Source organism: Calliopsis andreniformis, unplaced genomic scaffold (assembly GCF_051401765.1).
Source record: "Calliopsis andreniformis isolate RMS-2024a unplaced genomic scaffold, iyCalAndr_principal scaffold0022, whole genome shotgun sequence".
NCBI classification, from domain to species: domain Eukaryota; kingdom Metazoa; phylum Arthropoda; class Insecta; order Hymenoptera; family Andrenidae; genus Calliopsis; species Calliopsis andreniformis.
The window spans coordinates 385,958-401,582 of record NW_027480432.1 but is presented as its reverse complement, the minus strand read 5'-3'; the positions used below and the strand labels follow the sequence as shown (position 1 = coordinate 401,582).

Sequence of the window (15,625 nt, the reverse complement as noted above, 5' to 3'; positions counted from 1 at the left end):
AAATCCCAAATAGTACTCCGAGGACCGCAGTGTGGCAAGTACGCAGCGGAGAGGCGTGGTTAGAAAGTCCATTAGAATCACTCTGTGCAAAATAAATTGTCGCCGCAGTAGCTAGATAAGCTTTATCTGTCAGCCGGATAGTCCTGGTGGTCAGTCCCTTTGGGAAAAACCACAGATTCCAGAGTGCGCGTGTCCTTCGTCGTTAACAAGGCAGGAAGTGTATGTGGAAATTACGGGGACATACGATAAACACTCCCATCTACGAGTCTGTTGGTAGCTCGGTTTTGCTCAATTTCGAAGGTACTTTAGAAATCTAAGAATACCCAGTATTTCCCTAGGCATTTCAGGGAATGTAAGGCACACCCCAGTCCCCTGGAGATTTGCGAGCACCCCTCGAACATGTTGATGTGGTTAAATATAGGTAGATCCCATCCCTTGAATTTTACAAATTTATGCTCTCGGGGGTAAGTGGGCTCTCTCTATAGAAAGGAGGAGGGTGAATTCCCCTGGCATCAGACGTCTCGGCAGAATATCGTTGAAGCAACAGGTGTAAGGCAGTCACGTGCAGACTAAATACACGTTGAAATGTGAACCGCCATGTGTTATTAATTAGTTCGATCGAAGGCTTATAAGGCTCGACTGCTTTTGGATCTTTTCCTTGCGATAATTGCAATTATTCGATCCATAGGATTACAAGCAACTGCTGCCTCCCTTAAAGATACGAAGGAAGAAAATTATTTACAACGTAAACTTCAATTTCCTCGTTAAACAATCATCGTTGAACCTAGGCAATGCAAAAAAAGCAATTTTCAAAAATTGTATTTAGCGCGAGCCCTTCCGAATCGAAATGAGAAAGCGGAAGATTTTGAAGGTACGATACAGGCAAGCTAGTAGTTTGTTCAGGACAGCTGCCGCAGTTGTTAGGCTGCTGAGCGTATTCCTGAGTTGGTGAGGAAAGAGGGATAAGCCAGAAGACGTTGCCAGCACGTGCTCCGTGTCCGTTAAACTCATCTACAAACTTACTTCGGCATGTCCCATGTGGAGGGAAAAAATTACGACCCCATAAGCGGCTGAAGAAGCAGCTCCGATCGTTTTTTCGTTCTTTCCGACTTCAGGGCAGCTTCCCTTCTCTAAGAGAAATTCTTCTACAAAAAAAATCTTCCCTTCATCGAATTTTTTTCTTAGAATGCCAGTAACTGGAAGGATACTTTGCAATTAAATGTAGAGTGTTTTGATCATTTCTTCTTTCGCACCCCGTATTCCGTCGCGTACGGTTGTCAGGAAAAGTTGCAAATCAGACTTTAAAGTAATAAACCGCTCGAGGCAATATTATTCGCATCTTTGAAGAAGCGAAAGGAACCGCGGAAGATACGGAGATCGACGGTAAAGTACGCTTTCTATTATTGCTAATCAGCGAACGGTGAACTTTCCGAGGGAATGTATTCCATCGAAAAATCTATTTCATTTCTGCGAGCAGGATGAGAAGTCATTGAAATAGTTTCATTTTGAAGCTTGATAATTAATCTTCCATATCCTTCGTGCATCCTTGCATGTCTAATCTCACGTTCAAGTTTTTAATCGTTTTAAATTTGAAAGAAAATTCATGGAAGAACACGAAATATTATAATGAATTCGTTCAGCCGACTTTAATGATGGGAAAAGGGAGTCCTAACCGAAGGCATTGAAGGGATAGATTCCGTTGTTGAATATAAATGCGTTTTTTAAGTCAATTAAGGTTATCTACTGACAGAAATATTCCTCTTGGCCAAGTATAATTGTCGTCGAAGGAGCTGGGCATCAAGCAGGCCGCAAATAACGCGGTTTATGCAAATTTATGTTGAACACATCGGGTCAAGTGTCAGCTGAGTCGTAGGTCACTATCGATTTGCATTTCCATTCGATTAAGCAATGGTCATCGCGTCCAACTTGGCTTCGATCGATCGATATCGAATTTTCGTTAGGACAGGGAAAAAGAAAGAAACTAGCCACGCACCTGCGTCTCTTTTCGACCATTTTCTACCCTCTCGAGTCAACCTTCGAGAGTATCGATTTTCGGAATAGTAAGAAAGAAGTCCAAGTAAGTGTATTGTTGAAGGGAAAGGGAAAGGGAAAGAGAAAGGGAAAGGGAAAGGGAAAGGAAAGCGTTCGTATAGATTCTCTTGTTGGATTGTTTGCGATTACGAGTTGCTTGAGTCAGTCGAAACGTCAATCGACGATTATTCGTTTGCTGGCTTTCTACTTGCGCTGTAATTCCCATCGATTGTCCGATTGTCGCATACATGACTCACAGTATTGCATCGGTTGTGCTCGTAACCGCTGCTTTCTCGCGCGGAACTTTTCTAACCGACGCTTTTATAGTCACACCCCGTGATACGCGAGACGCGCGCCGCGAGCTGTAATTACGTTGCGCGTAGACAACACTGCGTTTCCTTTCGTGCAGTCAATCCTATCTGGCGTCGACCCACCAACTTAACGACAACTTCAGTATTCTGACCAAGGAACAAGCGTCTTAATCTTTCGTCGAAAACTTTTTTCAAAGATTTGACGTTTCAAGAGTTACGTGCCGAAAATTTTCTCTATCGCCAAGGTGGCATGTTCGACGGAAGATAAATCTGGCACGAAATCGGCCGATTCATGAGCCAGGGAATTCGAGGGACATCGGCGCTGGCTCGACGTGCTCAACGATACCCAGCATTTGCAACGAGCCAGCCACAGGCGTCGTTCCTGCAAAAGATCGCCAATTGGAATTCCGTCCACGACGCAGCGTTGCGCCGTGGCACGTGGGTTTTCAATTCGACTCCTCCGGGAGCTGGCGGCGTCGTTGCTTCACCCTTCATCCTCAAGACGTTCCTTTAATTACGCCTTCGCTGTATTCCGGTCGCGATGAATAATTCTGCGATGCGAATGCTACACTTTATAGCGTTCTTCGGAATTTTCTACTCAAGAAATGCTACCGTCAAGACAAATCCTTAGCTCGAATATAATGTCACCACTTTCATTGGTCGATCTTTACGTCACGAATCTTCAGCAGACTGAGAAGAATTTGAACTGATCTTCTACTCGATCGAAAATTTTCGTTTCAAACGCCTGCCTCAAAATTCGATCGAAACTTCAGTCGCTATGAAATCGATGAAACTAATCTTCGAGCCTGTAGAAGATTGCTTAGAATACTCGGCGAGTGTAGTGGCAGTAAGTGGCAGTTTAAGAGCCGAGAACCTCTTCCAGGTCTCTGAGACGATGCATCGATACTTTGTACGTTTGTAGCTGTGCGCCGGTATGCAAATTGACGTTCGTGTACGTGTGCGCGCGTCTGCCTTTGCGCGTTGAGACAAAGGTGCTTATGGGTTACGGGAGACTTACCGTGCGTGCACGCCATACATACTTAATGGACTTTTGGCGGTACGTCGTTGGGAGAGCTCATAGCCATGCAAATCCAGCTGCGCAGATATCCCTGCGCTCGCCGAAGCGCACAATTTTTATCGAGTCATGCTGCACCTCCCCCTGTTCGTCTTCTGATTTTTTACATAACTTGCAAGTGGATATTCCTTTGCAAAGAAGTTCGTACGACAAGCTTCTTTAAACCAGCAAAGGAGAAGCCCGTGTTGGAAGTAACTGCTGTTTATCGTAAACGGAAGAAACACGAGGTAGCTACTTTGATAAGATATTACGCAGTGGCTGGTGCGATGACAAAGGAGCAGCAATGTGGCTGTTTCCAACTACTTCGGTTATTCCTACACAGGATAACCGCAGCCGGTTATGGGAGGGAACGTAATTTCCCTCGTTGTCCTGATTCGATAAATATTTAAATTATTATTTCTTTCGGTTTAAACAGCATCTCCGTATCCTCCGCGATCGAGGAATTATGCAACCGTGACACGCTCGGGCAGAGAAAAGGTATTCCCGAAAAGGGAGAGGCGAGGAAAAGGGTGGAGGGATGAGATGGAAAGAAGGAAGCGAGCACCATAAGGTGTAGAGCAAGCGTTGACCGCGCCATAGAGCAAGCGCGTACCTACAACGACGATGCACCTGCACCTGCCAGCCAGTTGCACCCCTCTTTACGACGATGCTATCTAGGATGGTGTGCACACTCTCCCCTCGGCTGTTCGCTTTCGCCGCGACACCTGACGCTCCTCCGTATTCGAGCGGCACACTCTCTTCTACACGGTCGCTCTCGCTAGCGCGAACGCGTGCTTTCTGCGTGTAGAACGCTTTGTGAGAAGCTCCATTAACCTGCCTTCTCACACGTCCACCGGCATTCAATGCTCTGCCCGTTCGTCTCTCCCTCGTTTCGCGTCGACAGAGTCCAACAGGTAGCGCATACCGCTGAATGATCATTTAGTGTAGGAGCCCGTTGGCTCGCCGACTTTGCTCGATTTTCACGAAAATCAAAATCACCCACCTCCCTTTCTTCCTTCATTTCAACGAAAAACGGATAACGGATAACGGATAACGAACGACTCGCGCAATCCCTTCTCCACTTGTTTCACTTAAGGGTATATTTGGATGTTGCAGATATACCGGCGCAAGTGCCGCCGTTAACACCTGGGACCAACAAAAAGATGACCGAGGCCCTCGAGGCTTCATTCGCCTCCTGGGAGAAGGAACGAGTCCGCCTGAACATAACCAAAGGTCAGTAGCTGGTCTTTTTGTCGAACTACGAATACGCTTGTATTCCAGCGTAGCAGAAAGCTTGTTCCTCCGGCGCGTGTGTTCCTCCTTTCCCTCTCTCCGTGGCTCAGCTTCCACGCGTCGGTACAGGTTTCCCCAACGACTTCTAATTACAGGATCGTTGCCGCGATATACGCTACGCATTCGAGCCGCGAGCTTTGATGTTTTCATCGGAGAGGGACGAATACATTAAACGGCCGATACGGTTAGCGTATCGGGTTTTACGCGGACCTCGTCCTCGAGAAAACGACGCGATTACGGCGCGCGATCGTTTATGCGCCGTGTTAATGATAGCGAGATGTCGATAATGAGGAGCTGCACTGAGCGTCGATGGTCTACCTGTTGGGAACGTTGCGACCGTTGCGACCGTAAAAGTGGATCTTCTCGAAAATGATGCAACTTTCGCGAAACGAGTGGATTTGGAGAAGCGTTCGTCAGCTCCGAGAACTCTAGACTGTTGCTACTCTTGTACAATGCTCTTTCAAAGAAATACTGTTTCCTTACAGTAGTTACAGCCAGTTACAGCTTCCAGTGTTTCGAATCAGAGAACGATTAGTCGTCGATCACGGCTTCGTAATTATCGAATCTGATTAAGATATCCGCGGAAAGTATGTTTACCGAGTCCCGACAGTCGTAACCATTACTTGTACTTGTTAATCAGCCAGCTGCTCGTTTCTTACAACCGTGGCATTCACTTTTTTCCACCTACGTGCTATTCTTGTTTATGCGCTGATTAAGTCAGTTACGGCATTCAGCATCCTAGTCTGCGATTCTATGGAATAGATACAGAATTGGATCAGGTGAAATTGTCGCAAATTCGACCGGCTCGAGAGAAAGAGAGAGTAGGTGAACGTGCGAGCGTGGAGACGACGCGGGTTCATACGCGGGTTCATACGCGGGTTTATACGCAATGTGATGTGATGTGCGACGAGGCGGCGATGTGCAGGAATTGTGAATGTGATGTTGATGGTTCTCTGATGGGGAGCCGATGCCACACATCCGGTATGCGCATTCAGAGCCACGCGGGTGTGACGTTACTTCCGGTCTACATGCCCTGGGTTCGTACCCTCCGGCCAGATCACCTACAGTCTGACCTCCGTGAACCTAACCACGAACCTCGCGACGTCGTTCCACTTACATCGGACCGGCTAGCCGCGGCTCCTGCTCATTCTGTTCCCGTTCCTTTCCTCTTCTTTTCCTCGCTTCATTGTCTCCTCGCTTCATTGTCTCCTCGACCTTTTCGAGACCCATTGTCTCCTATCGGGCTCGATCGAATGATCGTAATTCGATCGATCGGAGATTCGTACCAGTAATCGAAGAATCTCGCAGGCGTGCGCCACAACTGACGACGAAGAAGCACCTGCTGCGGCACGGCGTGCATTCGCGATTGCCCCGTAGAACGTCAGAACCCTCTGACGCATTCGTTATTATGATTTATTCAGAATCTGCCTTTCTTATGAATAATAATCGCCGCCAAGGATATTGTCTCCTTCGTCGAACCGAGCCGATTCGTCACGTACTGGCCGAACATGCATCGACACACTGACAGAATCTTGCTCGTTCTTTTCTGCGCTTCTTTCATCCCTAATTGCATCGTTCGCGGAAAAAGAATGTTTCAGAATCTCGATTCGAGAGGGAAAGAGAGAGGATCGAGGATCGAGCAGCGAAGCAGAGAGACAGGTCAGCACGGCTAACGGGGTCCGCTGGGAGATATCGCGTTCGATAAAATGCAAAAAGCTAGAAAACGCGTCGTAGAAGTCGCGTCAGATGGCTAATTAAAGTCCCTTTACTCGTGGCCGTAATCTCGCATCGACGCGTTTCTTTCTGGCTGGCCGGTCAGCTTGAAAAAACGAGTGAGGGAAAACGGTGGGGGGAAGGAAAAGAAATTGGCGTCGTCCACCTGTAGAACGGCGCGACGGGACACAGTGGGATGCGACACGGCCGCGACACGGCCGCGCAGGAGCGAAATTTATCAGTGGAGGACAGGTACATCGGTATCGTAGGTAAACTACACAGGCCTTAAACTACAGGAACGAGGGTTCCTAAACCAACTGACTGGCCGAAATCACAGGAACCCAGCGCGTGACACCTGCACCGCTGCCTATCTCTGTTTAAGGGTCGATGCAACCTTGATCACCTTCGGACACTTTCGCATTACAGTTTTGGTTGGTTCGTCGAGAAAAACAGCTATCCTAAAAGTGGAGAAGGATCGTGGACGCTAAAGGTAATTCAGATTCGATCTGAAAGTCTGGCTGGTCGATCGTCGGGAGCACAGTAGTCGGCGCGACGGCAAAGAAGACGAGGAACGGCACCGGAGGCCTTGGATGTCCATATCGAAATCGTCGATCGGAGTTCGATCTCGCGCGCGGCATTACGTGACTCGCGAGTCTAAGGTTCTTTTTATGAATGGATGGTGGGGGAGGGAGGGGGTCGAAAGGAGTATATATCTCGTTCGTGGAAAAGATGAGGTAGACACGCGGTCCTAAGCAGGACCGGCCGCTGCGCGGCGATAATGCATAAATAGAGAAAAGGTGAGAGAGCAAAGAGGACGCGCTCGCGCGCGCGCGCGCGCGCCATTCCGAGTGTCTAACGGCACGGCACGATCAAAGCGGCCGCCGATATTTGAGGATCGCGCCGATGTTTGCCCAACTTATTCCTTGTCAGCATTGTTAACAGTCCTCGTTCTCCTTCTCGCTCCTAGCGACGCCTGACACCCGCCTTCTTTTCTTTCCTCGATTACTCCTTTTTATTTCCCTTTAACTAGCCGACGCGTTCTCCAATCAGAGAAGAGTCTTCCATTTCGAGGCTACTCTCTTCTAGGTTCACGATCGAAAAATTCTGAATCTGAAGACGTTTCTTCAACGGTATGTATAAATTGTTACAGAAGCTCAGAGTTCCAGGTTGCTATCGTTCCTCCAGACGGTTAGGCCGGCCGTTGCGTTGATTCGCTGGCACGGCTTTTAATCAAGCGTACCGCAATAGGGTAATCTAGGCAATTAGTTTTCTACGACGTAATCAACCGGCAGATAAGGTGAAACGACGGGTGGGAGTTAAAAGTCCTGTATTACATTAGATTACTTGCATGCATTATCATCGCCCAGAGAGAGAAATATGCAGATCGCGATGCCGGTGGAACAAGATTATCAGAGATACGAGAAAACATCCAACAAAAGCGCGCTAGTTTTCTATCTGTGTTCGTTTGCCGTCTTACAGTTCAAGATTTGCGTTAATTAGAAAATAAATACCTGATGCGTTCCATTAGCGTTTCTCTAAATTGCTCGAAATCTTCCCTCTTACGAGTTTTACGCGACGTTACATTTTTTCAAGGGAGTTCTAATCTACAGAGGCATGACGAATCGTCTCGCGAAAACGGGAAAAGCAAAAGTATTCGAATTGATTGGAGCGATTCGTAGGCTCGTTTGCACGCGTTTCAAAGAACTCACTCAGGGTCGAAAGAGAGGAAGGAGGCTCACGCGTTAGGACGGTTCGCCGTAATTTCTGTTTGCATTATGAGCCGAACTGTACTTTTACGCGGGAAGATACCGCGAAACAATGCAAGACACGCGTGCAAATATGGGCGCGCACCTCAAATGGGACATTCCAATGTTTCTCGGTACTGCTTCTACCAAAGATGGTCGGGCTCGAGTACCGATCATGTCGTCAACCCGACACAATATCTCTCGTCTTCGAAAAGCCTTGCGTCACACTACCATTATTCTCCTCCCTCAACTTTCGACGCGACTAAAAATTCTTTCGGCGCAACTACACAAACGAAACGTTTCTTGAACTTAGAGTCGTTGAAGTAGACACCGATCGTCTCCCATTTGAAAGTCTCTGAGATTGTTGTTAATCAGTGAGGTTTAATCGTCAAACATTACCATTAATATCTAGGCATAGATTGCAAGTTTTTTGCGAGCAGCTATTCAGTTTTCAGGGGGTAATCTTAAGAACGACGTGTTTCAGACCCACGGCAATGGTCGGAAGCAGCTGTCACTCACTGGCTGCACTGGGCGATCGGGGAATTCTCCCTGGAGGGTGTGGCGATGCAGCCTTGGCAGCACATGACCGGGAAACAGATTTGTGCCATGGGGAAGGAATCCTTTTTGGCACGTGCTCCAGCCTTCATGGGCGATATCCTGTGGGAGCATCTCGAGATCTTGCAGAAAGGTACGTGACTTTTTTCCTCTTTATTCCAGCCTCTCCGTTTATCTTTCGATCGTTCGGTAATGTATTTCTAGAGTGTCTTCTCTTAAGACTCATCCTCAGTTCCGCAATTGACAATCCGATTTGTCTCTGAAACTGATCCAAAGGTTTCCCTAGAAAATAGGGAAACTTTCGAAGAGGGAAAAAGCGAAGAGGGAGAAGGGAGAGCGAAGATTCGCGAAAGGAAGAAGAGTCGTTTTCCCCATCGAGAACATACCATTCCCCGCGTTGTCCTCGAGAAAAAAAGCATATATCGAATTTCCATGAAATCGCAATGTCACGGCAGGTAGCAGGGCAGAAACTGGCCGCGAACAATGACGGGATGGAGGAGGCGAGACGGTTCGTTCACCCCCCCTGGCCGTCGCGCGTTGCGCTCCTGTTTTCAGCATTTCGAAGCGTTGAATCGGCCGTTTTTATTCGAACGAAGGAGAGAATAGGAGGAAAAAAGAGAGCCCCACGGCATAGAAACTCCCACTCCGGATATCCTGTGCCACCAGAATGGTCCCGTGCCATTGCCTCGGCCACTTAGGTGGTTTTCGGCCCGCTCGTGCTTGCTTGCGTGCGTGCCTGTTCGCCTGGCTGCGTGCCTGCATACGTTCACGAGGAATCCACTCGTATTTCGATTACGAGATTCTAGTCGAGATACACGAGGGATCCCTTTCAACGGATCGTGCAATTTTTACGAGAAGAGGAAGTTGGATCACGCTGCTCGATGGACGAGAGGACGCTTCTCCCTCTTGCCTCTTCTCGACCACCGCATATTCGATTTCACCCATTTTTTATATGAAATCGCAACGTTCGCCAGCATTTAATACAGTAGATCATCGAATTCTTTACGAGCGATAATGAAAAAGCCCCTGATTCGTATAAATAACTCATTGGTCTCGGTTCGCGTCAACGTGTCCAATCGGGCCCAATCGATCGGATCGCGGTTTCTCCGCCGATGGGACGACACGAATAATCGATAAGGAAGTACGGGCTTTTACTTAACGGGAGTTAAATCATGGGTGAACCTCCGCTTCCTGTCCGCATCATTTCATGCCTTGCCGCTCCTCTCTCTCTCTCTCTCTCTCTCTCCCTTCTCTCTCCCTTCTCTCTCCCCTCTCGCTCTCGGGCTCATTTCAACCATCGACTGTCCCTCTCGCACACTCCCTTCCTGCCTTCTCCGCCCGAAGATATAGAAGTTCGAGGGAAACTTCCTCCGGTGAATGATACACGATACGATCGATGAAAGGCTTGTGACTCGAAGCGATTGAAACAAAGGATATAGATGGAAACGGCGCTCGATCAGAAGAAGAAAGGACAGGTTGAATTGTCGAAAATTTCGGCGGGGGAAAAGGCACGAAAGAGATGTGAAAAATGTAGGTAGGTACTTGCTTCAAGCACAGGTCTGCGTCGGAGCGGTGAAACGTTCGTGATCCTCGAGCGATCGTGATTCAACCTGGCTCGCGTTCGTACGCGTGTAGACACAGCGACATAGCGTGGGTAATCGCTTTGATTCCGCGAACGAGAACGGATATTAGGAAACTTTCCTGCGCCGTAAAAAAAAGTAGAAACTAAAAAGTTGTATCCTCCCGCTGCAGGCACGGTCGAATCGCGGTGAAACCCATGATATATCGTCCCTTTCGCTAGTACATACCGCCGCGAATTTGCCTCGTCCTTGCGGATTGTGCAACAGGTCTCTTTCTCGATTCCATCGTTTCGGTGGGAAGGAATCCCGATTTTTCCAAATGTCCAGAAAGAAAGAACAGACAGAGAACAGTAGTAGTAGGTATATGTTGTCGCTGATGAATCACGGCAATGGCAATAGTCTCCTTCGCAATAACGGCCGTAATAATGGAGCACGCGGTTAGATCGTTCATCCCGATTACCGCTCGCGATACTCTCATGCTGTTAGGTAAAAAAGAAGAGACTAGAATGCAAATCAGGTGTTGTAGAATCGCGTAGCTAGAACATTAATTATGGGGATTTGTTCGATTTTCCAATCAGATGTGGATGCGGCGAAAGCCTCCCTGGAGAACGTGACCGGCAGTATGTACGAGAGCGTGTGCGTGCCAGATTTGGGCGATTTTCTGGGCTACCAAGGCACGGCTCATCAAGTGGCGACCCCAGAGCATAAGAGTCCAGCGACGCCCGCGAGTTCCGCCACCTCCAACTTGTCAGCCCCTCAAACCGGAAATCAACCGCCGTCCACTTTGCAACCGCCCTCCACCGCAGTTTCTCTACCCTCGAGACAGTACCACAGCGATGGTAAGTGTCTGTTTCACACTCCCCTGCGCCCTAGTTTCGCTTATCGTGTCCGACAGTTTCGCATTGTTGATCCTAAGATAATTACACTAATGAGCGCGATTTGGCTCGAACAGTAAAATACGTATCATAGAATTCGTTATCGAAGCGAAACCTGTTGATTGAAGTAGTTTGAAGCCGCGAAGACGACGAATCGATTGTGCGACTCGTAGGAAATTATTTTTCGACTCATACTCCTTGACGTTGAAAGAATGTAGTCTTCCTTCGTTGTTCCAAGACCACGTCGAATCCTTTGATGTCGAAGAACGTTGGCCCTTTTTCAAGTCAATATACACCCACGCACGTTTCTCCACGACATCCGTGCGAGAAGATAAATTGGAAAAGGTTGAGAGTAGTGGAACACGAGTCTTTTCTCGAGACTGTTCCTACCTCCCGAGTTTGGGAGACAGCGAAATCTGCCAGGTCCTCTCTCCAGCCAAAGTTCCTAACTCTTCTCTCGGTCAAAGGCGTCAGAATGTAAATCATACATCGTTGCATCTTTCCTCGAGCAGTTGTTTAGAAATTGTTGGAGATAATCTTGATCTGTTGGTAGGACTAGGGGGAGTCCAGGTTGGGAAACGCTGGCCAGAGACGCGGACGGAATCGAGGGAAGCCGCGAAACCCTGCGACAAGCAGGTTTATTTATTTCCCCCGATTGCAACGGCGAACGAATGAAAGCAGTTGCGACTCGACAGAGAGGAGTTTCTCATTGTTACGTCAGGGTGACTGATAGCATCTCCCGGCCAAGCGCGTTTGCACGCGTTGCCACAGGTCTCTCATTATCGTCGGCTCTCATTTCAAGTTTCATCGTCATCAAACGACGACAATCCGGCCGATTTCACTGACACGAAAACCGTCTAGAAATCGGCTCGCGTCGCCTCACCTCAGAGAGGGTGGATTAATGCAATGTCTCTACCCGCTGCGCTGCTCGCGGCTCGCGGATCGCGGATCGCAACTCACACCCGTGATTCACCTTATTCTACGCCGTTTTCATCGTTCAACTCTGACGCAACTCATTCAGTCGAAGGACTTCGCGTCGTTCCACCGACGAACAATGGAAAACGCTAGAGCTGGGAGTGGATCATCCCATTCATCCGGCTGGGCAATTCGTTGCCCTCGATTTTTTCCACATTCTCGATGCTATCGACGGTGTCATGTCGACGTTATTTCTGGGAAAACACCAACCGTGAATTACTTCAGTCCTAACGAGGCTTATACGAACATTTCAGATTTTGAGGCTCGATTAAGGTAGACTTGAATGGATTTCTATGGCAAGTGGGGCCCTGGTTCTCTGTCAAGCATAGATATCCAAAGTTACAATCATCGTCTCCTGGGGACGAATTGAGACGACGCAAGCGTGTTCAGCGCACGCGAGAACGGGTCGTCGAGCGGATAGAACGGAACGGAGAAGAACATTATGAGGCGAGCGTTCGTAGCGTAGGTAACAATTACCTAGCCAGGGCCTTACGTCATTGCAGCAGTGACCGTGGGTGAACGAGGGAAAGTCGGACCCTCTGCACGCTTCGCCGCGGACGATGGAGACGATGCCCGGGCTCTTTGCCTCTAACCCCGACAACAAATATACCCATATGCAATTCCCAAGTCTTCGTCGTCTTTGGAGAACCTAGTGCAGATTTTTCTGCTCTTACCGATCGACGATTCCCAAACTTCTTTTACAAAATAGAGATCGCAAAGCAGCTACCGAGAGCAGGAGAATTTTCGCGCGATAAGGAGAAGGATGGCTGATCCTCGACGAACGTGTATTCGTTTCTAGGTAAATTGCCGAAAGAGTTTGCATAAGGCTTGGCGAACTGTATCGTGATACGTGCACGCGTAGAACGTGTCGTTGCAAGACGACCAACACAGACGACCGTATAATAGACTCATTATTTCTGCTTGCCGGAGCACTGTTACGTTATGTATCGCGGCTCTTCGAGGTCTCTGGTTCGACTCTCGCTTATCCTCGCTTTCGACCTCCTCCTCTTGGAACCGACGCGTTACGTTACTCCGGTGCACACGCGCCTCGCTCTCCAACTTTTCCAACCCATAGATCAACAGCAACTTTGCGGATTATATCTCTACGAACATACTCAATTCTCGCGAGAATTTCGTAACCCTTCACGTTTTCAGAATTTTCACCGCCTACCTAACCCATCAGCTTCCACGAAGAATCGAGTCCTCTATCACAGCTGAACCCTCGCAATTCGAGTGAAATTGCCAATAACCCGAGACTTATTTTCGAGGATGCCAGTTTGAGAAGGTCCGCTCGGTGGTCGCGTCACGTCTATCGTCGCGCGTGTGCATAAATTAGTAGAGGCAAAAGACGATGACAACGCCGGCGAACAGCGTTATTTCGCGTCGAATATCCCGCGTGCGCAAAATCAACTTCCATCAGTTTACTGACACCCGACCAAAAAAGGACAGCCCCTGTCTTGTGACGCCATTCGCGTTACCTTTATGGAAAAGGTTAGTCAATCGTGCCGACGAGCACAATTGATTATTTGTTAAGCAACTACCGCGTGATAACTAACCATGGCTGTCCATGCGGCATTTTGATTACCCTCAGGCCCTGGAAGCACGTTTTTTGGCGATCGTCCTCGTCGCTTCTTTTCTTCCACTCGCGCGTCTGCTCCGTGGAAATGAGAAAAGCAATCGTCTTTTTGAAGCAATTAAAGTCTCTTGCCAAAAGAAGGCTCGCAAAAGGTGAAAAGAGCGAAGGAAAAATAATATCGCGTCCAGCAGGCTATGGGGTGAACATATGCTAGCAATTGTGCAAGCTCGTCGTAGAAATGTTGCGGAAAGGGATGAAAAATCAAGGGGAACGAAAAAGAGAGAAGGATATTGGGGTCGTAGAGGGATGCAACCGGGCAGGAAGGGAAAAGGCGCATGCCAGGGGAGGGGGATGATGGCTGGCACAGGTTGTATTCATTCACTCGTTCATTCATAGTTCGTACACCGCCTCGGGGGCCTACAAAGCCTCTGTCGCTCATTCAGAACTCACGACACGATCGCGGTGTATGTGGCTGCGCTCGTGTGTGTGTTTTTTTCGTCCCTTCTTCCTGTCCGTGTACGTCGCCCTCGACGTGCATCGTCTTCGTCGTCGTCGTCGTCGTCGTCGTCTTCGTCCTCTGTGTCCGTGGTTTTTCGTCCTCGCTAGCCCGTGATTGGTGCTCATCGAGGGAAAGACAGAGGGAGACAGAGGGAGACAGAGGGAGACAGAGGGAGACAGAGGGAGCCTCGAGGAGAGAAAGAAGAGAGGGTCAGGGAGTGGAAGCTCACGTTACAACCGGAAGCCGAAGGAGCGCGGAGAAAGGGAGGGAGGAGTCCTACCCCAATATTCCGGAGAGCAGAGGATAGTTTTATAATGTCCTCGAGTGCTCCTCCCTTAATGCACCCTCTGTAGTTTGGCCTGGCTGAGACGGCATTGTTGCTCACTTTAAGAGAGAGTGCTCCAGCTACCGAGGAGCTTCAACAATCGAACAGATGCGAACAGAGAGAGGTGGCAATCTCGTACGACCGCTTTTCGACCAGAGTACGTTGTACATCCTACATGGTATTCGATCGATATAGACTCCGTTTACACGATACGATCAAGTCTCCTCGCATTTGTTCGAAACACACGAAGTCAGCAGTAGCCTGATCTCGGTTTCGCTAACGCTGCGACGCGCAACGCGCCAATCGAAAGAAACTACAAGTAAGCAAAAAACGATCGACGCAAGGAAAGCGAGACTATTCCGTCTTCCTCTGTCTTCTCTGCGCTCGCGTCAACTGCTCTTTTCTGCCACTGCCTCGAGCAAAGTAGAAAAACGTAAGCTCAGCTTTTTCTAACCGTGTCACGGTATCGTTTTCTAAACATTCTAATCTTTCTTCGTTACGTTTAATCGCAATAATACTCTTTTCGTAATCCCAACCCCTACGTGTACGCTGACTTCCGTCGGCCTTCGCAGGGAGAGAAGGCTTCGCATTCGCATGTCTGTTAGATCGCGTCGCGTCGAATTCGTCCAGCGTAAACGTCAACCTGGCGCAGGGACAAAAGGCAGCGTCGCGACGCAACCCCTCGGCACAAGAATGGTAACGAGAGGGCATAATGAAAGTGGGAGGTGACCGAGTAGGCAGAAAAGCAGCAACACACGCAGCATGAACGGTAAAAGCGTGCGCAAAAGAAACGAAGGCAGGCACAAGGCGCATCGAACTCTCGTGTCCTTATTGTGCGTTGCTCGTAACTCCCATTACTATTGCCGGCGGACTATACACGAAGCGAGCAAGCGAGCGAGCGAACGAGCGAGCGAGCGAGCGAGCGAGCGAGAGGCACGAGGCGTAGGGGAGTGAGCACTTCCGGTCCCCTCTGCATCACGTGCGAGCCCGCCGAACAGAGAAACCCCCGTTGCCTCGCCTCTCTTGGCATCCGGTCTCTGCGCCTCCCCAGCCAGCCCCCTCTCGAAAATAGGCTAGGCCCTTCGGACTTGCG

The 15,625-nt window shown here is 49.0% G+C and overlaps 1 protein-coding gene across 5 annotated transcripts in view; it reads left to right on the top strand.

The window, feature by feature from the left end:
- The window catches only part of Pnt (ETS transcription factor pointed), a 73,844-nt gene that overhangs the window by 48,780 nt on the left and 9,439 nt on the right, over positions 1 to 15,625 (top strand). For 4 of the 5 annotated variants that reach the window (XM_076391529.1, XM_076391530.1, XM_076391531.1 and 1 more), the window contains 3 exons: positions 4,513 to 4,629; positions 8,632 to 8,835; positions 10,861 to 11,121. In XM_076391529.1, the coding sequence (XP_076247644.1) occupies positions 4,513 to 4,629; positions 8,632 to 8,835; positions 10,861 to 11,121 (582 nt within the window). The remainder of the gene's footprint in view (positions 1 to 4,512; positions 4,630 to 8,631; positions 8,836 to 10,860; positions 11,122 to 15,625) is intronic. The other variant, XM_076391532.1, reaches the window with a different exon arrangement.